Source organism: Corylus avellana, chromosome ca4, assembly GCF_901000735.1.
Source record: "Corylus avellana chromosome ca4, CavTom2PMs-1.0".
In the NCBI taxonomy this organism is placed as follows: Eukaryota; Viridiplantae; Streptophyta; class Magnoliopsida; order Fagales; family Betulaceae; genus Corylus; species Corylus avellana.
In genome coordinates this window covers 33,841,609-33,866,028 of record NC_081544.1, presented here as the reverse complement: position 1 = coordinate 33,866,028, position 24,420 = coordinate 33,841,609, and the positions used below count along the sequence as shown (strand labels likewise).

The following is a 24,420-nucleotide window of genomic DNA, read 5'->3' as shown; positions in this document are numbered from 1 at the left end:
TTGGCCCGGACTGAGGTCCCATTTAAGAGTAATGGTATGAAGTATCACTCCTTCCGAAATCATCCGCAATTGCTGAGCTGGCTAGTAAAGTTAACCCCCGTTGTGGAAAAAAATGGTTAAATAATTTTTTGAGTAAAGTCTTTATAATCTCTTCAAACTTCCATCTAATTGATAATGTCTTCTTTAAACTTTTAATTGTGACAATATCCTCCTAAATTACCAAAACATTGTCAATGTTCCTCCAAGATTAACAAAAAATCAAAATGCCCTTATATATTTCTTAATAAGACAAAAATACCCTTATAAATTTAAAAAAAAAAAAAACAAAAAAAAAATTTTAATTTCAAAAGAACAATTTTTTTAAAAAAAATAATAATAATAATAATTTTTAAACGAAAATTTTTAATTTTTTTAGAAGAATTTTTTTTAAAACGGAAATTTTTATTTTAAAAAATTTACAAAACAAAATAAAAAACGAAATTTTTATAACAAAAAAAAAATCGAAATTTTTTAATTTTTTTCTTATAAAAAGGATCTTTTTTTTTTATAATTTTTAATTTTCTACCCTTTGGATTTTTTTTAATTAGTTTTAGGTTTTTTCTAGAAGTTTTATTATTTTTTGTTTTTATTTTATCAAGGGTAGTTTCATCATTGGGAAGAACATTGACAATTTTTGGTAGTTTGAAGGGGACATTGTCACAATTAAAAGTTTGAGGGGAACATTGTCAATTGGTGGTAGTTTGAGGGAGTTATGTGGACTTTTCCCTAATTTTTTCCTATGTGATTTAACAACTTTATTTTCTATTTATCGGCTTCATTTAGTATCACAGATGGTCCTTGATAATAGCTAAAAATTGAGATGATACATTCATCTAACTTCCGTCCAAAATTTGACGAAAATCCATGTCATCACCTCTAAAAATTCAACACATATTTATATACCTAATTAAAAATAAAAATAATTAAATTAAATTAAAAAATTAAAACTAAAATGATTAAAATTTTAAATTTAAAAAAATATGGAAAATAGGTGGTTCGAGCCACCCCTGGCCGATTTTGGATGGCCAAACCACCCCTAAGTTGCAAAATGGGGGCAGCTTGGCCACCCCCGTTTGGCCTGGGGTGGTTTCGGCCACTCCAAGGGCCAACCCTAATTCTTTTTTTCTTTTTCTTTTTTAATTGGCCTTTTGAAATCGGCCGGTTTGGGGTGGTTAAAACCACCCCAGGCCAAATGGGGGTGGCTAATAGCCACATTTTTCAACCTACAGAACCATTAGTTGAAGTAATTCCAAAGACTTTGTACGGCGACACCATTGAAGGACACTCACGCCACCACTGTAAAACCCCGAAATTATTTTCTATATATATATTTTGGAAAAAATAATTATTTTGGAGATATCTTTGAGTAAATCGATATTTATTATGATAAATTTTAATTGGTGATATTAAACTATAAGATTTGACTTTGCACCATTGAAGAGTTAATTATAAGTTTTGATTTTCAATAGTTTTAGAGGATTTAATTTGAAATTTGTAGATTTATCTTGCTTTGATAATACTATTAAACCACACAGACAAAATACAAAAACAAAGAGAGATAACGTGAAGCTAAAGATCAATGGTCCCAAAGCTGTTTCCCTAAGGTAGGCAGCATGCTTCCCACTAGGGGTAAATACCCAGTTTTAGTTCCCGGTTATTGGCTAAAACTAACAATTGAAACCGAGGTATCCAATTTTTGATTTTTGAAAACCGGAACTGGGTACCCAGTTATATAATAACCGGCCGATTCCAGTTGGTACCCGGTTATCCGGACCAAGTAACTGGTTTTTTTTAATTTTTTTTTGCATTTTGAGCTTATTTTAGGCATTTGGCCTAATTTTTGGGCTTAATTTAACCATTTTGTGCCCTTTTTAAACAATAAAACAAGTAGGCTTAAAATGCTCTAAAATTTTATTTTAAAAGCTTGCATAATACATAAGATTAAACTATATCTACATAGATTACATATATGATATATCAACCAATTCAACTACAAATCTCATTCTTATGAGATTAAACACTAAATAGTAAATATTAAACACTAAACCCTAAATATTAACATGTTAAAAACAAACACAAAGAAAAAAATAAAAACAAGTATGTAAACAAAAAAAATTAAAAATAATAATCAATAGACTAAATTCGAAAAAAATATATATAAAATTAAAAATATATATTATTATTATATATATATATATACCGGGTTACCTGGTTATAACCGGGTATTTAAAAACTCCAAAACCAGAACCGGACACTCTGGCTACCGGTTTTTCCCAACCCGTCTCCGGTTCTCCCCCCCCCCCCCCCCTTTTTTTTTTTTATAATTTTTTTTTACACCCCTACTTCCCACGCCGGCCTTCACAAGGAAGGCCTGAGGAGCAGCTGGCTTGAGGACCATCCCCAAGCGTGCATTGGAGAGAGGGGGAACGCACCTGTCATTCTATAAAAGTGGGAAAGAGTGAACCAGAGAGAGAGATCGGGAGAGAAGGGGGGAAGAGAAGAGAAGAGAGAGAGAGAGAGAGAGAGATTAAGAGGGAGAGAGGGAGATTGTGGGAGTTTGAGATGGGGGAATAATGCCATTCATCCAAGGGCTCCTTTCCCAAAGAACTCTCCAGTGGTTTGTTCAAATTCCTGGCTGTAGTTGTGTAGTTAATGTTCATGTGATGACTTCTCTCTTTCTGAATTTGCTAATAATTTTCTTCTTGAGCCATGACTAAGTTATCATTCTACAGTTGAATTGCCTAGGCAAGGCAAACAAACAGAGCATTAAGATGGGTGTTCTTGTGGAGCTTTTGTCATGGCTCCACAAAAGAGAATCCACCACCAAGAAAACAACCCTATAGAATAGAACCCACCTCGTGCTATTTGTTTGAAGGAAACAAAAAAAGAAAAGAAAGAGACTAGTTTACCTAGTTCATTTACTTCTGTATACATTATCCAGGCTACTGGTCTCATCTTAAAGATGTTCAGCAATTTCGTAATAGTAACTGAAAGTCCCAAATGTTTAAGAAAATAAAGTATTTGTTACTTAAGCAGTGATTTTTGGCATATGAGCGTGTTTGAACAGTAAACACATCAGTAAACACATCAGTGTTAAAATATTATTATTATTATTATTTTTTACTGTTTAAATATTATTTTAATAATATTTTATAATATTTTAACACCAACATACTTATTGTTCAAGCACCCGGTGTGCCAAAAATCACTAATCTTTCTTCCTTACACTATTTGCAACATAAGCTTCTCCGTCGCAGCAAATTCTGACCGTCAAACACAATGGAAAAATTGCAAAGTAACCAAATATTAGAAAAATCCTAAAAAAAAAAGAAAAGAAAAGAAAAGAAGGTAGAATTGCAACGTTTGAAAAACATATAAAACATCACTAGGGGGATGGTCCAGTAGCCTTTGGGGTTAGGCCTTAGCCACAGCCCTTGTGGTTAGGCCTTAACCAAATCGGTTTGAAAGACTCTTAACCAAATTTAAGAATAATTTGTGAAGGCATTCCGTTAATTGGGCATCTTTGCCACGTCATTCAATGTTGACTTTTATTCAATTTGGTACCTGTCATTAGCCCATCATGCGCTGCTCTCTTGCTCCGTTCACTACTTGGAAAGTCAAAAAGGTTGAAGAAGTTGGTAATGGCGTCAGTGACTGCGACAATAAGCACTCATCCAAAAGAGAGAAACGCATCGCACGAAAATCCTGTATCTCGTGCGGGTAAGGAACAATATCCTATTAATTAGTAACCGGTCTATTCTATTGATCTATTCCCCCTCCTCCCAAATCCTAAAACGTGAAGAAAATGCTGCGTTAGGAGGCAGCCAGGGGTTAGGTAAGGAGCCGCTCCATACTTCTTAAGCTCAGAATCAGCGAATACAGGAGGTAGATAGAGAGAGCGAGGAAAAATGGATCCAAAAGAGGTTGAAATTCCAGGGAATTCTGACCCAAACCAACCCGGTGGTCGAATATCTCATTTGGCTCTGGATATCGGAGGTGATTCTTTGACTCTCGCTGTTTTCTTTTGGTCCCTCAAGCTCTATTCAATTCAATTCTCTTGAATTTCTTGTTCATCCGTGTAATTGTATGTATTTATGTATTTGATTTCCTCAATTCTTTTCTGTTTCACATGGTATAGTGAGGGGTGCTTTGAACGTATATAAAATCCGTTATTGAGTAGAAGAAGTTCCCGAGATTCAAAATTGATTCGCTAGAATACCTACCTACCAAAAAAAGAATACTCATTTGGCTCTGAATTTCGTCGTTGTGATGATAAATTCGTAACCGTAGTTTATATGTTCGTATTATCTAATTCTTCCTAAAGAAGTCTGTCCATGCGAATTGAAATAATATTGGTGTTTGTTGGCAGGTTCTCTCATTAAGATGGTGTATTTCTCAACGAATTATGATGTTGATGATGAGGTGGGGAGGTCGGGAAAGAAGAGTCTTGGGGTTTCTAGTGGTAATAGGGACCATCCGGTTCTCAAAGGGAGGCTCCATTTTGTGAAATTCCAAACCAGCAAGATCAATGATTGCTTAGAGTTTATAAAAACCAAGCAGCTACATCTTGGTGGTATGTGTGCAATGCACTTGCATGTTATTGCTATTTCGGTAACTGTTTTTCCTATTAGTGACCAAACTTGCGGTACATTTGGAAATTGGAGTCATGTTGAAGGAAGAGTGATATTTTTAATGGACACTAAGAAATAACTTAACTGAACTAATCACGTGGATGTTCAAGATCAGCTGAGTTAAATATCAAGCTTGAGCTGAGTTTGAGTGTGATCCGAGCTCAAAATAGCCTTTTGAAGCTCGTTTCGTATATGTTTGATTGAGCTTGAGCTTGTTTATAGCCTAACCTAGCTGATGAATCAGCCTGATACACGATTAAATGTTTGTCAGAATCTCACAGTCCTAATTTACGGGCAACTTAATAATTACAATATACTCTAGAGCTTAAAGAAATCTTCGTTCTTTGTCACTGACTTTCTATTGTAAACTTTGGGTGAGTCTCTTTGGAAACTCCTTGAAGCTATCTAAATCGGTCAAGGTCTAATCTACTTGATCCAAGTGTTGCTCTAGCTTGGCAGATACAGGTACTTGAACTTAACTTTGATTGGTTAGAAGCTCCTTGAAAACCTAACCTACTCTGCTCGCCTAGTCTCAATGTGCTTGACAGCCCTGTGCCGCTTTCATCACCAGTTTTTATATAATTCCTAAAAGACAGGTAGCACCTGCGTTTTCATGGAAAATTATACTTAAGGAGGAGCATGTTATAACAGTCTGATTTTCAAAGAAAATTCTCATTATGTTGCCATTCAGTTTCTCAACCCTTGAGATATATAGATTAGGAGGCTTCAATTTAAGGTCATTTTTTCTTTAAGGTGATTTCTGTTGCTCTTTCACTCTTCTTCATGATGTTTCTGCTACTTCTGGTCATTCTGCTTATATTTGAAAATTAATTCAGGATACCAGCATCTTGAGGCTCCTCCAATTGACAAGATCATAATTAAGGTAAAACTTTCTTTGACATTACCATACAATTTTGAAGTAGTTGGGTCAAATTTGTTGCTCTTTTTTATTCTCTAGATAGGAGCTAGATATCTTTTCATGATTTACTGGCAAAATAGCACATGTAATAATTGTGCAGAAGAATGGGTGCATTTGGAGAGAGATTATGTAGTGAGAAACTTGGTTTTATGGTATGTTCTTATGAAGTATGCAAACTTATTTACTACTTGCTGTCTTTGAGAAGGCTACAGGCGGTGGGGCACACAAGTATGCAGATCTCTTCAAAGAAAAGCTTGGCATCAGTCTTGACAAGGAGGATGAAATGAACTGTCTTGTTGGTGGAGTTAATTTTTTACTTAAGGTGTGACCCTAATACCAAATACAAATTTTGGTATTTACAACTTATTTTCTCTCCTTTATATATGATAAAGTGAAGTCTTCTTATTTAGTATTTAGTCTCTTGCGCTTCATTTATCTTGAGCTCTGTTATTCTGATTCTCCTCAAATACGCACTCATTTGCATTGAACAAAATATAATTTGTTTGGGGGGAGGGGAATGGGTGAAGAAATGTTTGTATTGTTTCAAATGTCTGCATGACAAGCATACAACCATTATTGATATTAAAATTATCTCGTTCATGTTTTAAAGCAAGTTCTTCATTGCATCTCTTTTCTTGTTTGCCTTACCAATGTCTTGGCTGATAGTGTCAACTGGCTTTATATGTTTTTTGAGTAGGCAGTCCATCAAGAAGCATTTACATACATGGATGGGCAGAAGGAGTTTGTGCAGATTGACCATAATGATTTGTACCCGTACCTCCTTGTTAACATTGGGTCTGGTGTCAGCATGCTCAAGGTATTGTAGTTATATTATTCACTGCACTTATCCCTTGGGGCCACACCCCCTAGTAAAAAGCCAGCGATTTAACCAGTTCCGTGTAGAGAAACTTTCAAGGGTGCGGTGTACAGGACCGAGGTTTACTCTACAGAAGTGGGTCCGAAGGGCCCTGTCTTGGAGAGGTTCCTTGACATCAAAAAAAAAAAAAATTATTCACTGCACTTGCTGCTTTCGTTTCATGTTCTTAAAACTATTTGCTTGTTATTCGATCATAATGATTTGTATATATTCCTTGTTAATTTCTGTCTTGTGCTTAATAGGTGGATGGAGACGGGAAGTTTGAGCGTGTGAGTGGAACAAATGTTGGCGGTGGCACTTTTTGGGGTTTGGGAAGGCTCTTAACGAATTGCAAGAGGTAATTGCTTTGTTATCTTGTTTCAGTATGATGATTGATCTTCTTATTTTATGGTTTTTAATTCACTGACCACACATTTCTTTTTTTCTGACTCAGTTTTGACGAGTTGCTGGAATTAAGCCATCGGGGAAATAATAGAGTCATAGACATGCTTGTTGGGGACATCTATGGTGGAATGGACTATTCAAAGGTGAATATTCTTCACAAACAGGTCTTTGCTTTAATTTAGGTTTCTTAGAGCTTGCTGGATTTTGTGCTTGTATGCTTCAAGTTGAAATCTTAATGGAAATTGGTCTAATTAGAGGATGATGATGAGAGATTTTTAGTTTCCATGTCAACTTTTCATCTTATGATTATTAACTGCACTGCCCCCTCTCCTTATGCCAACAGGTTGGCCTTTCATCAACAGCTATTGCTTCTAGCTTTGGCAAGGCAATTTCTGATAATAAAGAACTTGAAGATTACAGACCTGAGGATCTTGCCCGGTCACTTTTAAGAATGATTTCAAATAACATTGGACAGGTCAGTTGTGCGACAGATTTCTTGTTTGCCTATATAGTTTGAAGTACAGAAGTAGTGATGCGTGTCTGTCTATACTGGAAGAAAGATTAAGAATTAGCATATTCCTGTATTAAGAATTTTGGAAATCATTTTGGACCAACCCTAGACTTTAGTTTATTTTACTTTTTATTAAGCTGTCCCAATCCTTGATAGCAGTTGGTCATTGCTCCTGTCCATTAGTGCTGTTCGATCTGTTGCAGAAGCTTGGTAGCCAACTGATTACCAAACGAGCAAAGATTTGCTAGTGGAAACCTATTTTCATAACACATGTAATGCATAGTTAATGTATTTTTTCCCCTCTTGCTTCCATCTTCCGTCTGACTTTTACTGAAAGTAAAAAGCTGAACTCTCAAAGTCGTCTATGCAGTAAAGAACAATCTACTCAAATGAGCTACTTAAAAATTGATACTTTGTCTGTGAGGTTGTGAAATTTATATTTTATAATTCCTTTGCAAACCCTGTAATCATCTCATTTTTTCCTATATATTGTTCTTTTCACAATACTAGCATTTCATTCCATGTTTCTCCTTTTCTTTCTTGCTTATTATTTTTCTTAGTTACTCCATTTGATTTTATTTTCTATATGCTTGTCAATTTTGAACATTTCCTTTTCATACTGCACAATAGCATGTTGCAGCCTATAAATTAATAGGTAACGAATACAGAAGAGCGTGTTATCTTTGCGAAAACTATCTTGCTGTATGGGTATTTTGGGATATAGTATGTGAGGCTTCTGTTCTTCATTCATCTCCTTTCATGTTCTTAAAGTAATCCCCTTGGATTTTGGGATCTTCCAATTTTTCTAAGTGTTAGTTTTCAGTGGCAAGGTTCAAACCTTGGATTCAGGCTGCACTTAGACTAGACTAGTCTAAACTTCATGATATTTAGCAGTATAACAAAACCATAAGAATAGTATCATGAAATCTTAATTATGTTTGCTGATCAGGCATCCTTGGTGTGCCCGACACATTAGTTATTCTACCTTTCATTTATCTACTACTGGATAGGTTGAGTTTAAATCTGACATTGCAATTCATTTGTGTATCAAAAATATCTATCAGTCTGAAATTTTACTGAAGCAGGCTTGTGTCCGGGGTTTTAATTTTTATGGTCTTGATCATGGTGTTGAATGCCCCTTCATCAGAAAACCATTCTAGAATCGAGGGTTGGAAGCATATCTACTTAACCAAGTTGATATTCCCTTGCCATGCCTGGAGATAGTAACACTGTTTTCCATTTCCTACGTGTCCTTTAAAATGCAATTTGTAACCCCTGATTCTTCTTTGTCCAAAACAAAATGACAACTTTTCCTCTTTTTTTCTCAGAATTGTATCGTGTAACTATAATTTACCGTCATAGTGTTTCTAATATTGTTTTAGTTTACTTTGTTACTTTCAGATCTCCTACTTGAATGCACTCCGATTTGGGCTCAAGCGGATATTTTTTGGAGGATTTTTTATTCAGGGTCATACTTATGCCATGGACACAATTTCCGTTGCGGTTCACTTTTGGTAATTATGAGAGTGTTTGTTTCATTGGCCATACCTCACATATGGATCATTCTTTCATGTTTTACCACTCCCCCCACAACCCCCTCGGAAATTACAACGGCTGCATCTTCCTCTCTTTAGGTCGCCAAAAAAAAAAGTTTCCATTTTCGGTGGTGCTTCAACGTTGGTCACTCTTTGTACAGTAGCTGTTTAAGGCACTAGCATGTTCCTAGTTCTTACATAGAGGAAGGAGACTGTAAGATATTGCAATTTTCAGCTGCTACAGTAATGATAAGGACATTAGCAGACCTTTTAATTATTAAGTGAAACAACATTATTTTGTCAAAACATACCAATGACCCCATACATGCAACAAAATTGACATTTAATTGTCTTCATAAATGTATTGAGTTCATTTTTGAGTGGTGGGTTCATCTTGTTTTTCCCAGCCTTTCCTCTTTTCTTCTCTTCAGGGTCATTCTATTTGTAAACCCCATCTTTGTGAACATTGCCTTTTCTCTTTTCAGGTCTAAAGGGGAGGCTAAAGCAATGTTTTCGCGGCATGAAGGATTTCTTGGAGCATTGGGTGCCTTCAGGAGCTATGATAAGCATGGTCCTGATGACTCGCTGGTCCATCAGTCAATGCGGCCATTCCCATTCACTTCTTTCCTTGCAGGAGATAAGATATGTAGCCCACCAAATGGGGAATTGAATGAGACTGAAAGTGTAGACTGTAGTGTCTATGCATCTTAAGTTTGCAGCGGTTTCTTCTATAGGGCACATAGATACAGGACGCCGGACAAGGCAATGCTTGGTTGCCTGGGTGCACTCTCAGTGAGTCGAAGAATTTAAAATTTGTGTAATGTGTGTAACAACAGTAACATAGCAAAAAATATTGTAGGAAGAATATCTGAAAAGGAAAATTAAGTGGAAAGAGTGAGAGACCGAGAGAATAACAACCCATAACTCATCTGTGTCTAGATTTTGTAATATTCCAACATATTGTAACTTTTGATACTTAACAAAATGAATATCTTACTGTAACTGTAGAGTTATTTTCCAATTTAACATCAACCTTTGTCTCTCTTCTACTTGGACTGATGCAAAATTCGAAAGACAGGTAGAACTCCTGTCTGATTTACGACTTCGGGTGAGTGCTTCAAATGCGGACAAAGTTTTTTTTTCCCAAATTTTTACTAGTGAAAATTACGACTCTAAATATTTATGTGAGTTTAATGGACAAAGTTTTAAAAGGCATAGAATAATCACATACTCTAAAAATAGTTTTCAGTTTAATATAAATTTTTGTCCTTTTGTGTCTCCCTCGCAAGAATTAGTCTCTCACAGATTTCTTCTCAAAAAATATTTATGGTTTATGATTTACTGAGTTTAGGAGAACGATTGAAAAAACAAAGTATAATTATGTGTAACTTAACATTAATTATTAATTCACAACGGAAATTGCTAAATCAACAAACATGGTATTTGGAAGTAATCCAACAAGATGGTAGCTCACAATTTAACAGTTATTTAGACTCTTCTAATAGTTTTCATTGAAATTTCATGATTTTCATAACTCAAAACTTGTTATTCAGATAGTTTTGATACGAATATTATTATGAAATATTGTTATTCAGATAGGCTACAATGGATTCAGATAAGAAACGAAGGAGTAAAACAGAAATTAAACACAAGTTCACTTGGCAGTGAGCAGCCGTCTATGACATTGCTTTGCATTTCTCCTATGAAGGGCCCATCTTTCTTTGATATCACATATATTATCATCGATTCCGCGTTCATCGGACATTCCCTTGGATATTACAAGCTCTTTCTCAGAACTTTCAGGTCCAAAACCTCCCCTAATTCTGGCAGCTTCCGCAAGCAGATCGTTTATCAGCATCTCTGTTGTCCTGGAGGTTATTCCCCTAAGATACCAGGAAATGGGTGGAGGTGGGACAATGGCCGGTTGGATCAGTTGCTCCAAGCTCACTTTTGACCCAACCCTTCCTTTGCCTCCCGAACATGCACAATAATCTTTCCATGTCTTAGGCTTGAAGGGAAAGCAAAGTTTTTCATCGACAAACACCGGCTCTACCGTCCAGCACCCTTCAAATTTTTTCATAAACCCCATTTTCACTTGCTTGAACTTCATCTGAAAATCAATTTTAGAAATATAAATATTGATTTTCACTTTGCATAATGCAAGGATGAGGTTGCCCAAAATTTGGAATGTCTTTATGCAGATAAATAAAGAAGGCACTGCGGATCAATATGATGGTAAATACTATAGTAATGTAAACCATATTATAAGATTGAATTTGGTATCAATTAGGTATAGCCAGCATATTTTCCAGAAAGAAACTCCAGGAAACATAAATAGGCATATAAGTCGGTAAGTTTGCTTCCAAAACCTTTGGGTAGGGACTTTTTAGAGTTTGTTTTCCAATAAAAGAAAATCCAGAAACAGTGATCATTTTCTGGCATTAAACCTTTTTATGTTGAAAGAAACACAACCTAAAAGAAAATCTAGAAACAATCCGTTTGCTTTATACTGGAGAATCAGGCTTTCGACAAAGTATCCATTTGTCTGGAGCTGAACATGAACTTACCAAATACAAAATGCAACCACAAACAAAACCCCTAAAGTCTTCTATAAACCAGGTATACAACCAACTCCTGCTTCAGGCCAATAATTGCAAAATCCCAACAATCACTCTATGCAGTGCAACTTCATACCAGAGGGCTTGCAAGTTGCAATTTCCATCCACACGACAACAATAATAACAGCAATTCCTTACCGAGTGATCTTCTCTGTTCTGATCTACTATAACATGAACCGATATGGTTCCTGACCACCAAAGAAATCTCCATAAGGCTGCCTGCTCCAGTTCAACCACCTGCCTCAGACCTTCATCAACCAAAACCCTTCTGGACAGTACTTCCTGAGGCAAGACATTTAATATATCATACAAAAGTTAGAATCTGTGTGAGATGGTAAAGCTTTAAAACCCTTAAGTGCGGGCATCGTGACTTATAAGAGCCCGACAAATATCAAAGACAAATTCTTATTAAGTTAATATTACCATTTCCTTGAGATGGAGTTAATAGTAAAATCTGAAAGAAATAGTGGATGAAAGATACCATTTACCTTAATATTCTTGAAAACCCTCTTATTATCAGGGTCGGTCACAATATTATATACTGCATCTGGAGGCAACCCGACATTGACCTTTACATTGAGGTTGCAAAGAGAACCTTTTGGTACGCTGACCTGCCAAGAGCGTCATTAGAATCCATATACGTCGTGAGTTTGACGGGCGTCAGTTTGGGGACAGCAGAGAAGCTGCCAACTTTACAAGATTATCCTAAAAACAGACGCAATAGGTTGAATATTTAACATCAGTAAAACACTCAAGTTTCTGTCTCAATATTCTTTTCTACACAACCTTTGTTGTTCTGAGGAAACTAATACCAATCTAAAATGTACATCATATTTTCATCCTGCATGCAAAAGCGTCACAACCAAGATTAAACATGTGAGAAACTTGACTCTTATTAAATTTCTAACTGAAATCTCAACTTGAGTCAATTTGTCACAGCTCCTAAGATAACGAAGTTGGAACAGAGAAGAACAATTCTCCAGCTTAAAATTTCCTCACCTTTATTTTTGGAGTTTGATCAACCCATGATGGATTTTCTCTCCACGCTTGCATCTGCTTTTCCACATCAACCTCCCAAGAAATAGATGATCCTTTCTCTTTTCTTAGAAGAGGGTTCTTTGAGTTTACTCCTTCAATATCTTTTGCTAACCTTTGGAACCGAGACTGTGACAGAAAAGGAGAATCCTTTTAACTTTCAACTAATAAGACTAAAAGCCAGTGATCCATTATAGACTTCAAACGAGATGACGAACCTTAACAAAATTCTGAACCCTGTGAGGGAACTGCACAACAAATGTAGAAAATGCTGAATCAAACGCCTTGCCGCGTCTATTTCTCTTGTTATTGTGGACATCTGCGGTCGTTTTCGAAAACTCTGTCTCCCCCATTAAACCCTGGAATTGCTTGCAGCAGGTTAATTCAATTTAATTACTTAATTACTGGCTAGACAGCAACCAACCCCATTCTAATTATAAGGCCCAGCTATCAAATCACCATTATAGATCAACGAAGTATCAAAGACATAATTGCAGTAAGCATTACCCATCAAGGTTTAAAGCAAATTCAAGAAATTTAGGCCAATTTCAATCAATATCAAGCAGGAACCATTCAAAATTACAATGATAGAAACCCATAACTCAGAGATACGCGGCACCACAGAAACCCCTAAGAGCTCCTGAAAGTAAAAGGAAGGACCCACAAAAAAATGGGGAAAGCCCGTAAAGGGAATCAGAGTGAATAGATTAACTTACCGAGCGGGTTTTATCGCAAGAATATCCAGTGCACCGTAGGCTCTCTCTATGGAAGCTGATCCAAGATTTGCAGTTGGATATGAATTATTATTACAAAAAAAGAAAAGAAAAGGTTTTTCATGTCTTGAGACTTGAGAGAGTCAATAGCACGCGGTGCATGTGTTACAACTTATACACAAGTGCGTGGTGATCCACCAGCACAGCAGCACTTCACGTTGTCGTTTTGACTGTGATAACGGTGGTAATCAACAGAACTTTCTGCAATCAAGATAACGGTGGTCTCAAGCAGCTGCTGTGGACCGTAGGGTCCCAGACCCAACAAAGCATATCCTAGAGGAATTGCAGTTAGGTACCCCGAAGTTGGACCTCGTGTTGATGTCCATGTCCACACAAGCCCAGATTTATCCCGTTGATGTTTCAGCCTATATCATGCTCCAATTTGGAACACCAATATATTAAAAAAAAAAAAAAAAAAAAAAAAAACTAAATACCTTTTAAAATACTTATAAAAAAAGAAAAGAAAAGAAAAGAAAAGAAAAACAACATTAAAAATAAACAATAAGGGTAGCATACAGATTAGAGTCATCAAATTTAAAAGCAAGTTTAAATTTTTGGGTTCAATTTCAAACCAATGCCGGTTAAATAGTGTAGTGTTGGTGTCCTTTAGGCCCATATGTTTTGTTGGGTCCATAACAATGTATAACTACTCCTCTCTGGTTCCCACCTCCTCCCTTTGCAAGAAATCTTTGTCAAAGAACTGCTCTCGTCAAAACATTCAATTTTCAGAAGAATGCTCGTCCAAGGGGCATCACTGGTGCTAGCTACTGCTCCAGCCAACGAGAACAACAATTGAAAGGCACAAATAGTGCAGCATCCATGGCTTTCTTTACTTTTTGGTAAGCAGATATTATTCAAATTGATGTATATACGTAGAACACACAATTTATTCACTTATATGAAACAAGATACAGTCACTTAGAACACAAGCTATTCACTTATATCTCACAGGATACAGTTTACTTAGAACACACGAGTAGGATTACATAGTACTTGAAAGCCACACATTATGTAATTGGGTGCTTTATCAAGCTTTACGGCACACATCTCCTTCACAAACAAATCCCTCTGCTTTCTCATCATCCTTTGTTCCTTCATTCTTCTTCAAAGCACACTTGGGATGGAGATCAAAGTCACACTGCTTGCAGTAAAAAGACCAACCATGCCCCATCTCCCTGCAACCATTGCAAGCATATGAATTGCGACGAGTTTTTACAAGCTCATGCTCCAAATGGAGCTCATGTTTCAGCTTCTCTGGCCACCCCTTTACAATTTCCTCCAGTTTTTCCTCCAAGTGCTTCAGATGCTCTTCAGTGAATGGATAAGCATCCGCACCATGAGCTGTTAATAGCTGCCGGGCTTCCTTATTGACTGTCCTGCCACTGGGGCCAATGGCTACGGCAGCAGGAATGCCTTGAATTTTGAATTTGCGTGACAGGGACTTCTTCCTCTCGTCACCAAATGGGAGGGCTAACCAAGGCATTCCTGCAAAGAAATCATCAAAGGAGGACTGATCACGGTCACTTGAGATGAATATAATTTCAAATGCATTGTCCTTTTCCTTGATCTCTTTGTATGCTTCTATAAGCTTAGGCAGGAATGCGCGACATGGGGGGCACCAGCGAGCTGAGAAATAAAGCAGAATATTCTTTCCAACAAGTTCAGACACTGGCACCTAACCAAGGAAAGAAGAGAAAATTAATTCACAAGAAAATCACTTAATTGTACCATTCATGCAGCCTCTTATAGCCATAACTTTCAGGGTTGGAAAATTCAATAGAAGAAGGATTCAAAAATCTTCCAATGGTAAAATTAAGAAAAATGGTACCTTGGAATCACTTTTGTCAATCACAAAGTCTCTTTCCCCTGAAACCAAAATTGATTCCAGCGTCTGTGATTCAAGTCTGGCCTTCTCAATCTCAGCAAGCTCAGCAAGCTTCTCGGATGTGAAAGGGTAGGCTTCAATACCATGTTCCTCAATGAGTTCAGTCACATTTGATTGTAATGTCTTCCCATCTGGGCCAATTACAACTAACGTAGGAAGGGTTTCAAGCTCAAAGTAACGAGCAAGCTTTTCGCAGCTCTTATCCTTAAACGGCACCGCCAACCATGGCATTGTTTCGAACCCTTTTTTGAAGTTTTCATCTTCATAGTCCAGAGGTATCAACACAATCTCAAAATTTTCTCCTCTCTCCTTGAGTTTCTTGTAAGCCTCCACAAGTTTTGAGGTAAATTCAACGCATAGAGGGTGAGTCTGTAATGAAAAATACAGGCAAACTATCTTGCCTTCAAGCTCAGGTACAGGAATCTGCCAACAAATGACATTAACAACTAGAAATTATGTCATTCGGATAAAACTAGAAGGGTTGGAAACATATGATTTTAAAAATGTAGTTAAACATTTGGTGAAATCATAGTTTGACCTTTAAAATCACAATTTAATCTTTAAAATTGTGTTTTTTTTTAAAAAATGTATCCCCTTTTCCTGCGTTTCTCGTATGTTTTCAAATTGCAATTCTTAAAACACACTCCTAAACAATACATTTTCTACGATATGGTTTAAACTTACACTTATGGTATGTGAAAACAGAATGCCAAATGCACTCTTAGCCAAAAGTGTACCTTGTTTCCATCATTTGAAACCAAATAATCGCGGGAGCCAAAAACCAAGATAGAACTCAAGGTCTGATTCTTCTTAGCAGCCTCTTCTTCCTCTTTCAAGAACTGGATTTTTTCTGCAGTAAACGGATAACCATCCGCTCCATATTCCCTGACGATTCTCACCCCTTGATCAGTCGAAACCTTCCCATTGGCATCAAGAATGACAAGGTGAGGGATTCCCCTCACCTTGAACAATTCCTTAAGGCGTTTCAGGGTCTCTGAGTCCGAAAATGGAACGGCAAGCCAAGGCATTTTGGCAAAGTAGCCATCGAATGATTCATCATTTCTATCAGAAGAAATGAAGACCAGTTCAAAGTCTCCTTTGGGCAAGAGCTCTTCGTAAATTTCCACTAAGTTTGGGGTAAAACGGCAACATGGACCGCACCATGAGCCAGAGAAATACAACCCCACCGTCTTTCCGCTCAAGTCACTGATTTTAACCTATGAAAGAAAATCAAAGATTATTCATCTAGGAAAACAAAACAAAAAAAAACCAAATATTATTAATCTAAAAAAAAATCAAAGATTATTCATCTTAAAAAAAAAAAAACTCAAAGATCAATATCTGCATATAAAAAAAAAAAAATCACTTTAATCTTGCTCAGCCTAGCATCAAAGTATTTGATCAACTGGGTTTCTCCTATAATATGAGTTGGTTTACGTTCTACTTTCTCCCTTTACTGGAAAGTGTCCTATAATATGATCTGTGAGATGTATGATACATACATACCAAAGTATCTCCTTTTTTCTTTTCTTCTATTTCCCACGGTTCTCTCTAAAATTCATATACAACGGATCAAATTTAAAAAGGGCAGTCATATAGATTCTTCCCAAAAAAAAAAAAAAAAAAAAAAAACCAACAATCAAATGTAATATTTTGAGCATCATAGTTCTGTTGTCTCAAATCTCATACCTGGTCACCGTTGTTGCGAACGACAAAATCCCTCTCATCGGAGGAGAGAAGCGAAATCAGATCGTGAGAAACGCAGTCAACGTCGCCGTTAGCCATGCTTTTAATCGCCCAGTCTGTCTCTGCAGGTTTGTCTTGACTCTTGAGGCTGTGATCAGTAATGAGGCTCTGTTCCGTGAAGCATTTATATTTTCATTAAGATTATAGAGCGCGACGCTTGGCGACATTTACCAAAAAAACAAAAAACATAAAATATATATATATATATATATATATATATATATATATATCGTTTAAATGATGCGTCACCGTCTCAATAAATAGACTAATGATTATGACTCACGAAACAAATATCACTAAGAAAAGAAGAAGAGTAAGATTTAAACTAGTGACCTCCACTTTGCTTAGATATGACCCCATCCAAGTGAACTATCTCTCCACACCTTTATTCTTTTGTACAAACATAATTAAAAAAAAAAAGAAAGTAATGGGTCACTATCTCAGGATAATACATTTTTCAAAATTCTTTGGCCTTTACGGTAGAAATGACTTTGAGTCAATGGGACCGGGATTGACGTCAAGAGCCTGGATTTGTTAAATTGCAAATGGTCTATATATAAGGCTCTAATTTTCTCATATACTTTGGACTACGAGGCCCAAAATTCTATCGTATAAGAAGGCTCACACTTGGTAGCATATACGTTAAGGCCACCACTTCGGCCCATATGAAGGACACTTCCTATGAATCCGCCTGTTCTATTAAACCATTGTTGGTTAAAGGTATTTTTGAGATTACAATTTTAAAATTTATGTTTTTAAAATTATTATTTTTTAAAATCGCATAAGTATTTGGTAAAACATGTTAAAGAATATTTTTTTTTTATCAATTGAGTGTTTAGATAAAATTAGCATATAATTGCGGTTTCATAGCAAAATAAGTAAATATTGCACGAAATATTGTTTTAAGCGAAATTGTGATTTTGGTTTAAATTCGCACTTTTTCAAATAAGCATCTCCTAATCAGAATATAGAAATTATGAATTTTTTCACGATTTTAAAATTTGCGTTTTTAAAATTGCAATTCCAAACACTCCAAAATTACAATTTAATTTAAAAAATTACTTTTTTAAAAAATGCACTGCCAAATAGATCCTAAACCGGTGCCGATTGTATGGTGTTGGCGTCTGTACGACCTAGTTAGAGGAAGAAGGTGTGGTGCATTCTATTGTGGTATAGGTATATTTTTATTATTTTAGACCTACAATAGGTCTTCCAACCAAGCCAATGGACTTCTTCAGAACCCGCACGCCCTAATATCTTGATAGGCCCACGAGGCGAGCCCATTACCAATAACTCGCGCAAAAATTGTTATAAAAGCCATCCATCCCAATAGCATTCTCGTCTAATTACGAAAAAAGCTCACTCTTGAGTTCAATTTTCTCCAAAATGGCAGCAAAGCAACAAGTTAGAACTTGAGACATCCATCCACAACGTCATATTATTATATTAGCACACAATCGCACACCCAAATCCATATTATAATTTATTAAATACTCCAAAGATACCTTAAGGAGAAGGTAACCTTGGAAGCTTACACTCATATCACAATCACTCATGGAAAGAGAAAAAAAGGATGACTCGTATCACATGCGACTCTGTCAAGCTTTGGAGCAGACTTCCCCATCACAAACCCACCCTTCTTTGGGATTTTCTCCTCCTCCCATAGAATCATCTTTGTTTTCTTCCAAGGCACACTTGGGATGAAGATCAAAGTCACACTCATCACAGTAATAGGACCAACCATTTCCCGGCTCATCGCAACCGTCACATACAAAGGTCTTACGGCGAGAGAGAACAAGCTCATGCTCCTCATGGAGTGGGGTTTTTACCTTCTCAGGCCACCCCTTTGCCATCTCCTCAACTTCTGCCTCGATCTCCTTCATTCGCTCGTCAGTGAAAGGGTAAGCATTGGCTCCATGACTCATGATGAGATCTCTAGCTTCTGTTGTGACGGTCCTGCCACTTGGTCCAATGGCTACAAGCATGGGGATGCCAGAGACCTTAAAAGTGCGACTCAATGATGCCTTCCTTGAGTCGCCAAAGGGAAGTGCTAGCCATGGCATTCCTTTAAAGAATTCATCAAAGGACGCCTGGTCCCAGTCACTAGAGATGAAAATCACTTCAAATGCATCATCCTTTGCCTTGATCTTATGGTATGCTTCAATAAGTTTTGGAAGAAATGCGCGACATGGCGGGCACCAATGTGCCGAGAAGTAAATAAGGATGTTCTTTCCCACTAAATCCGACACTGGAATCTGAAAAAGGAGACAGGTAAATGAGGAAGAAAAGGAGATGCAAAGGGACAGAGAACATAGAATAGAATACGACATGCTATCATAAAGTTTGCAGCATTGAATAAATCATAGATTTTACCTTGGCTCCATTTTTCCCAATGACAAAATCTCGATCTCCTGAAACTAAAATTGACTTTAGCGTTTGAGCTTCCTGTTTTGCTTTCTCTATCTCAGCAAGCTCTGCAAACTTTTCTGGGGTGAATGGGTATGCCAGAACACCGTGTTCTTCGATGGCTTCAGCAACATTGGAATGAACAGTCTTTCCATCCGGCCCAATAATAACCACAGTGGGGAGGGTTGACAACTCAAAGTATCGAGCCAGCTTCTCACAGCCCTTGTCCTTCACGGGCAGTGAAAACCAAGGCATGCTTTTGAAACCTTGATTGAATGATTCCTCATCATCATCAAGCGGTATGAACACGACCTCAAACCGCTCTCCCTTTGCTTTCAATTTTTCATAAACGTCAACAAGCTTTGGAGTAAAATCATCACATGACTTGAATGCAAACGACGAGAAATACAGACCCACTGTCTTCCCTTCAAGTTTAGAGACAGACACCTTCTACATTAAGAACAAATACATATATTAGGGGAGACGAATAACATATTTCAAGGTCACGAATATTTTTATATAATAGGTTGTTGTAGATGTACTTTTTTTTTTCTTTTTTTTTTTTGTCTAATATTGTACATGTACTTGTGTGGTTTGTATCTCACATTGAGAAAATATAAAAAATACAAGTAATTAAGTAGACATAAGCATATTAGCTTAAGCTTTTGGGCTAGAAATTATGCCATAGTATGTATATTAATCGGGGCCAGTTGGAGCCTTAGGCGGCCACCCAAGGCCCCCAATTTATGGCCAACATTCAATTCTTGAAACAAGTATTACAATAATTGATAGCATTAAATATGAAAATCAAATAATATATTAATATCAAAGTTATTCTTACATAAAATTTTCATGTTGAATGTAGAGATATTTTGGATCTTGTAATGGGCAACCAAAGATTCGCCTCATAATTTACAATGACAGCTAATCAACAATAAATTATGATACCAAATTCCTACGGGCAATTGGATAGTCATTACATATGAGATATGAGTTTTTTTTTTTTTTTTTTTCCTCTAACGTGAGACATAGGTTGCTTTTATCCACAAAATATGAATTTATGATTGGATTTCAACCTTAAAAAAATTAAATGTTAAGAAGATGGAAAGTCTTTAAATAGTTTATTCAATTATAAACTCATATTTATAAGTTTCTATTTTTTTTTCCCTCTCTATTTCTCTATTCAAGTCTCTTGTTCAAATTTAAATTTTTCTCTTTTTTTTTTTTTCTCCAGTTTTATTATTTTCCAACAACTAATTGTTCAAATCCTTAAAATCATTTCATATCTAATTAGTGATTAAAAAAAAAAAGAAAAAGAAAGAGATGTTAGAAAAACTTGTATATAAAACCTTAATAAGTAATTTTGCATTTAAAAAAGCGAGAAAAATGCTTTTTAAATAAAAATATAATATTAAAATAAATATCATTTAGTTAATACTTAAATTTAAGGAAAATGCCTCACTAAAATTTTTCACCTTAGGCCCTAAAATGTATCGAGTCGGTCTTGATATTAACTGACTCTTGTCTGACTTCCTTGGTGTTTCTCTCCCCCAACGATTAGTATCAGAGCCCATGGTTTGCTTCTGCTGCTACTGTTATGAGTTTTTTGGTTTAACGTATTTGGTTTGATTCCGGTAAAAAGAGTAGTTTCTCTTCGAGCACGTATGAAACTCTTGTGTGTTGGAGAGTTTGATCAATATGAAAAAAAAACTCACAAGTGATTAGATATTTGTTGTGCATGCATTTGTGATGTTTGTATTCCACATTGAGAAAGTATAAAGAATACGAGTGGTTAATATACTTAAGTTGACCCAAGCCCATTAACTTAGGCTTTTGAGCTAGAAGTGGTGTCTTAATATTTATATTAACTTACTCTTATCCGACTCCCATGGTTTGCTCTCCAACACGGGCAACACCATCGTAATTTGAAAGTTACCCTGTTTCCACTAGGTGAAATTACAAAGTCGCGTGAGCGGGTGACCAAGAGAGATCTCAACGACTGATTCCTCCTGGCTGCTTCCTCTTGATCTTTCAGCTCTTTGATCCTTTCTTCTGTAAAAGGGTAGCCTTCAACTCCATACTCTCGAATGATCTCAACTCCACTGTCACTCACAACTTTCCCATCTTCACCAATGATTACAAGGGTCGGTATCCCCCAAACCTTGAACTCCTCATTCAAGAGATCACGTTTATCTGAATCAGAAAATGGAATCGCAAGCCATGGCATTTTGGAGAAGTACCCATTGAACGACTCCTCGTCCTCGTAAACCGCGATGAAAATGATCTCAAAATCACCTTTTGTTGAGAGTTCTTTGTACACCTCGACCAAACTTGGGGTGAAATGGCGACAAGGGCCACACCATGATGCTGAAAAATACAACCAAAGCTTCTTCCCCTTCAAGCTATCAATTTTAACCTGTAAAATTCTCCACAGAGTCCATCATTGGTTTTGATATATCATATAATAATACATGTCACATGATATACAAAGCCAAAATTTCTCAAACCCTTTTCCAAAAATAACAAGTAACGAAAAAAAAAAAAAAAAAAAAAAAAAACAAGCACCAAGGCGTCTGATCAAATGATCACCTTAATTATAATCCTCACAAGCTCAATTTCCTTAAACAAACCAACATTAATAAGGCTAACAAAAAGTGTCTCAGTGTGTGTGTACTTTATTAACTTTCCCAGACCATATACTCCCGAGAAAATTTAAAAAAAAAAAAAAAAAAAAAAAAAAAAAATCAAATACCTGATCGCCGTTGTTGCGGACAAGAAAGTCCCTCCCCGAAGAAGAGAGGAGAGAAAGAAAGTCAAGAGCATCCCCATCGTTGATCTGGGTCATGCTTTGTTCTCCACCCGCCATTTCTTTCTCTTCTCTGCTCGTCAAAGTTTTCCGCAAGGAGCTCAGCGTGAGGAAGGTTCAAATAGCCACATAGGGAACCACAAAAGTTTCCAGTGTTTTCTTTCTTTGTGGGCAAGAAATCCCGCTTAGCTTCTGTGGTACTACTAGAGTTGGATACACATCGACTGTTAGAATGGTTTAATAGCATGTTGGAATAATGGAGAGGTATGAAAGAGCGAAAAAATAATAGGAAGAACGGAAGCATATAGTGAACTACATTGTATTGATATTGATTATGATAATGAATATAAATGCTTTTATTTATAAAGAGGCAAAAGACTAAGAAAAGTTAAACTTAGCAGACTAATAATTCTTAAAGAAGTAAATAATATTCTTAACATCGACCAATTGGGACTATTGCTTTATGCAGAAGCTTAAACCGGTACAAATGCAGTTTTGTCTTTTCTGCATTGCTTTTGGTTGAGTCACGTGCAACACCTGCTGGTATATGCTCGGATCCTACGGGATAACATTTTTACTATAATTTTTCTTTTATAAAGCGATGCATTTTTATAATCAATTGGCCAAATAATATTAAGTGTATACTTAATAAGTTAGTTATTAATTAATTAAATTGACAAGATATATTTTTAAAGAAAGTTCACGTACCACGTACTTTCACTCAATTGACAAATCTTCTCAAACTTTCAATTACAATAATGTCCTTCTACACTACAAAAAATTAATAATAAAAGTTAATAGTATACGTAACAACATTCATTCATAAAACGGAACGCAAATGCGCCAAATCAACATATTTAAGAAAATGTTTAAACAAATTGAGATGTCATGACGATTCATAGAAGTGTTAATTATATATGTGTGATAAATTAAAACTCTAATTAATTTATAATTAGAGTTGTCTACAATCATTTCAATATTGTAAGTTCATCTAATAAAGAATCATTGAAAATTCACTCTAGTGATGAGATAACAGAGAATGATTTCCTGGTAACAACATCAAAATTTGCTTTTAAAAAGTCCATTAGGAGGGCCTTCCATATATTTTCCACATGAGGGCATTCTCCCAAGCTTGCTCAAGGGATTTTACAGTAACTTGATTTGCCTCAAAAGAGAAGAGGTATCAACTTTGTGTGAGTTATGCACAACCTAGTATCTACTGAACCATATCAAATCTAAGACAATTATAGCAAAATAATAATAATAACTTGAAACAAAAACTGGATAGATGTTTTGAAGGGACAAAAATGTTTGCTTTCTAAAAGTCGTTTGATTTCGGACTTTGAAAAAAACAAAAATAGTAAAAAGACGAAAATATCATTCTCGAAAAGCCAAGCACATGATATCATGGGAATATTAAATGCTTGCGCAAGCCGATAGAATATTTTTTTTGTAACCGAGGTCAATGTATTACTTGTTTTTGGGATAAAGTACCACTACTTTCCTTGTTGGTCGGTAATTTCTCTGATCTTGTTTGTAATTTTCATTCTTCTTTCTTTAGTATTTTTACTTTATTTTTAAACGGGAAAAACGTGTTAGAGGTCCTGCTTAATACTTTTTAAGAAATCCCTTTTTAATATTTAAAATTTGTCCATTTTACTTCCTAAACTTTTAATCTTTATCAAATGGATTACTCTGAATTTCCTTCGGTTTTTGGTGTGCATGTCACGTAATAATCAATTAAAAGCTGACACATGTCCTAACGGCACAATTAATATGTCTAATTAGTATCTGAACACTCTAACTTGCCACATAATGCTACATCAACATGACACGTCATCATCGTAAGAAAAAAATTAACAAGGGTGCTTTAAATGATGACATGCCATTAGTGACAGAGCTAGGGGGTGGCCGGTGTAGGCCATAGCCCCCAAACACAAGGAAAAAAAAAATAAAGTAACAAAAATATATATTTATAAGGTAAATTTTCTTCTTTTTTTTGCCTATTGGCCCATACCATACCAAACTCTGTCTCCGCCTCTGTATGCCATAGTACGTAACACGATATTACATGGCAATTTAGAGTGTCCAAATGTAAAAAAATTAACGAAATTTTAGTGAAATGATCAATTACGTAAATTTTCAGTCACTCCCAAGCCTCCGCAGTGTCCCAACGTAGTTTACCGCCCACCTAACCACATTTGTGTTATACACCAACGCATTCTCACCATGCGTTGCGTTGCCTCGCCACTGCT

General features: G+C 36.1%; 4 protein-coding genes across 5 annotated transcripts; 1 reads left to right on the top strand and 3 right to left on the bottom strand.

Moving 5' to 3' along the window:
* Positions 1 to 3,640: 3,640 nt before the first annotated feature.
* On the top strand, positions 3,641 to 9,938 carry LOC132179359 (pantothenate kinase 1). Of its 2 annotated transcripts, XM_059592065.1 has the most exons (11): positions 3,641 to 3,759; positions 3,857 to 4,035; positions 4,409 to 4,612; positions 5,507 to 5,553; positions 5,795 to 5,911; positions 6,287 to 6,406; positions 6,709 to 6,803; positions 6,900 to 6,993; positions 7,194 to 7,325; positions 8,763 to 8,875; positions 9,382 to 9,938. In XM_059592065.1, exons 2-11 carry the CDS (start codon positions 3,948 to 3,950, stop codon positions 9,605 to 9,607), a joined length of 1,236 nt encoding a protein of 411 aa, XP_059448048.1. In that variant the 5' UTR covers positions 3,641 to 3,759; positions 3,857 to 3,947; the 3' UTR covers positions 9,608 to 9,938. The 2 variants fall into 2 exon arrangements, with proteins under 2 accessions (XP_059448048.1, XP_059448047.1); XM_059592064.1 differs by having other exon boundaries at positions 3,641 to 4,035.
* A 483-nt stretch (positions 9,939 to 10,421) lies between these two features.
* On the bottom strand, positions 10,422 to 13,439 carry LOC132179832 (uncharacterized). Its single transcript, XM_059592616.1, has 6 exons — positions 13,266 to 13,439; positions 12,768 to 12,908; positions 12,514 to 12,678; positions 12,003 to 12,125; positions 11,653 to 11,796; positions 10,422 to 11,006 (listed from the first exon to the last, which is right to left on the bottom strand). The coding sequence occupies exons 2-6, from the start codon at positions 12,900 to 12,902 to the stop codon at positions 10,551 to 10,553; spliced, it is 1,023 nt and encodes a 340-aa protein (XP_059448599.1). The 5' UTR covers positions 12,903 to 12,908; positions 13,266 to 13,439; the 3' UTR covers positions 10,422 to 10,550.
* Positions 13,440 to 14,191: 752 nt separating this feature from the next.
* Positions 14,192 to 17,070, bottom strand: LOC132178742 (probable nucleoredoxin 1). Its single transcript, XM_059591264.1, has 4 exons — positions 16,897 to 17,070; positions 15,945 to 16,424; positions 15,151 to 15,630; positions 14,192 to 14,997 (listed from the first exon to the last, which is right to left on the bottom strand). Exons 1-4 carry the CDS (start codon positions 16,990 to 16,992, stop codon positions 14,350 to 14,352), a joined length of 1,704 nt encoding a protein of 567 aa, XP_059447247.1. The 5' UTR covers positions 16,993 to 17,070; the 3' UTR covers positions 14,192 to 14,349.
* Positions 17,071 to 18,365: 1,295 nt separating this feature from the next.
* On the bottom strand, positions 18,366 to 22,225 carry LOC132179245 (probable nucleoredoxin 1). Its single transcript, XM_059591922.1, has 4 exons — positions 22,112 to 22,225; positions 21,296 to 21,775; positions 19,327 to 19,806; positions 18,366 to 19,208 (listed from the first exon to the last, which is right to left on the bottom strand). Exons 1-4 carry the CDS (start codon positions 22,223 to 22,225, stop codon positions 18,552 to 18,554), a joined length of 1,731 nt encoding a protein of 576 aa, XP_059447905.1. The 3' UTR covers positions 18,366 to 18,551.
* Between the last annotated feature and the right edge of the window lie 2,195 nt (positions 22,226 to 24,420).

Bases quoted from the DNA above. Each gene is read 5' to 3' on its own strand.
- LOC132179832 (XM_059592616.1), bottom strand. From the start codon at position 12,902: ATGGGGGAGACAGAGTTTTCGAAAACGACCGCAGATGTCCACAATAAC. The intron at 12,679-12,767 runs GTTCGTCATCTC...TTTCTGTCACAG, and splicing joins GGGTTCAGAATTTTGTTAAG to TCTCGGTTCCAAAGGTTAGC. The intron at 11,797-12,002 runs GTAAATGGTATC...GTCTTGCCTCAG, and splicing joins GGGTTTTCAAGAATATTAAG to GAAGTACTGTCCAGAAGGGT.
- LOC132179245 (XM_059591922.1), bottom strand. From the start codon at position 22,225: ATGGCGGGTGGAGAACAAAGCATGACCCAGATCAACGATGGGGATGCT. The intron at 21,776-22,111 runs GTATTTGATTTT...AGAATTTTACAG, and splicing joins TCCGCAACAACGGCGATCAG to GTTAAAATTGATAGCTTGAA. The intron at 19,209-19,326 runs GTAAAATCTATG...CTCCTTTTTCAG, and splicing joins TTGGGAAAAATGGAGCCAAG to ATTCCAGTGTCGGATTTAGT.
- LOC132179359 (XM_059592065.1), top strand. From the start codon at position 3,948: ATGGATCCAAAAGAGGTTGAAATTCCAGGGAATTCTGACCCAAACCAA. The intron at 6,994-7,193 runs GTGAATATTCTT...TTATGCCAACAG, and splicing joins GTGGAATGGACTATTCAAAG to GTTGGCCTTTCATCAACAGC. The intron at 8,876-9,381 runs GTAATTATGAGA...TTCTCTTTTCAG, and splicing joins TCCGTTGCGGTTCACTTTTG to GTCTAAAGGGGAGGCTAAAG.
- LOC132178742 (XM_059591264.1), bottom strand. From the start codon at position 16,992: ATGGCTAACGGCGACGTTGACTGCGTTTCTCACGATCTGATTTCGCTT. The intron at 16,425-16,896 runs GTATGAGATTTG...TTTCTTTCATAG, and splicing joins TTCGCAACAACGGTGACCAG to GTTAAAATCAGTGACTTGAG. The intron at 14,998-15,150 runs GTACCATTTTTC...TTCCTTGGTTAG, and splicing joins TTGACAAAAGTGATTCCAAG to GTGCCAGTGTCTGAACTTGT.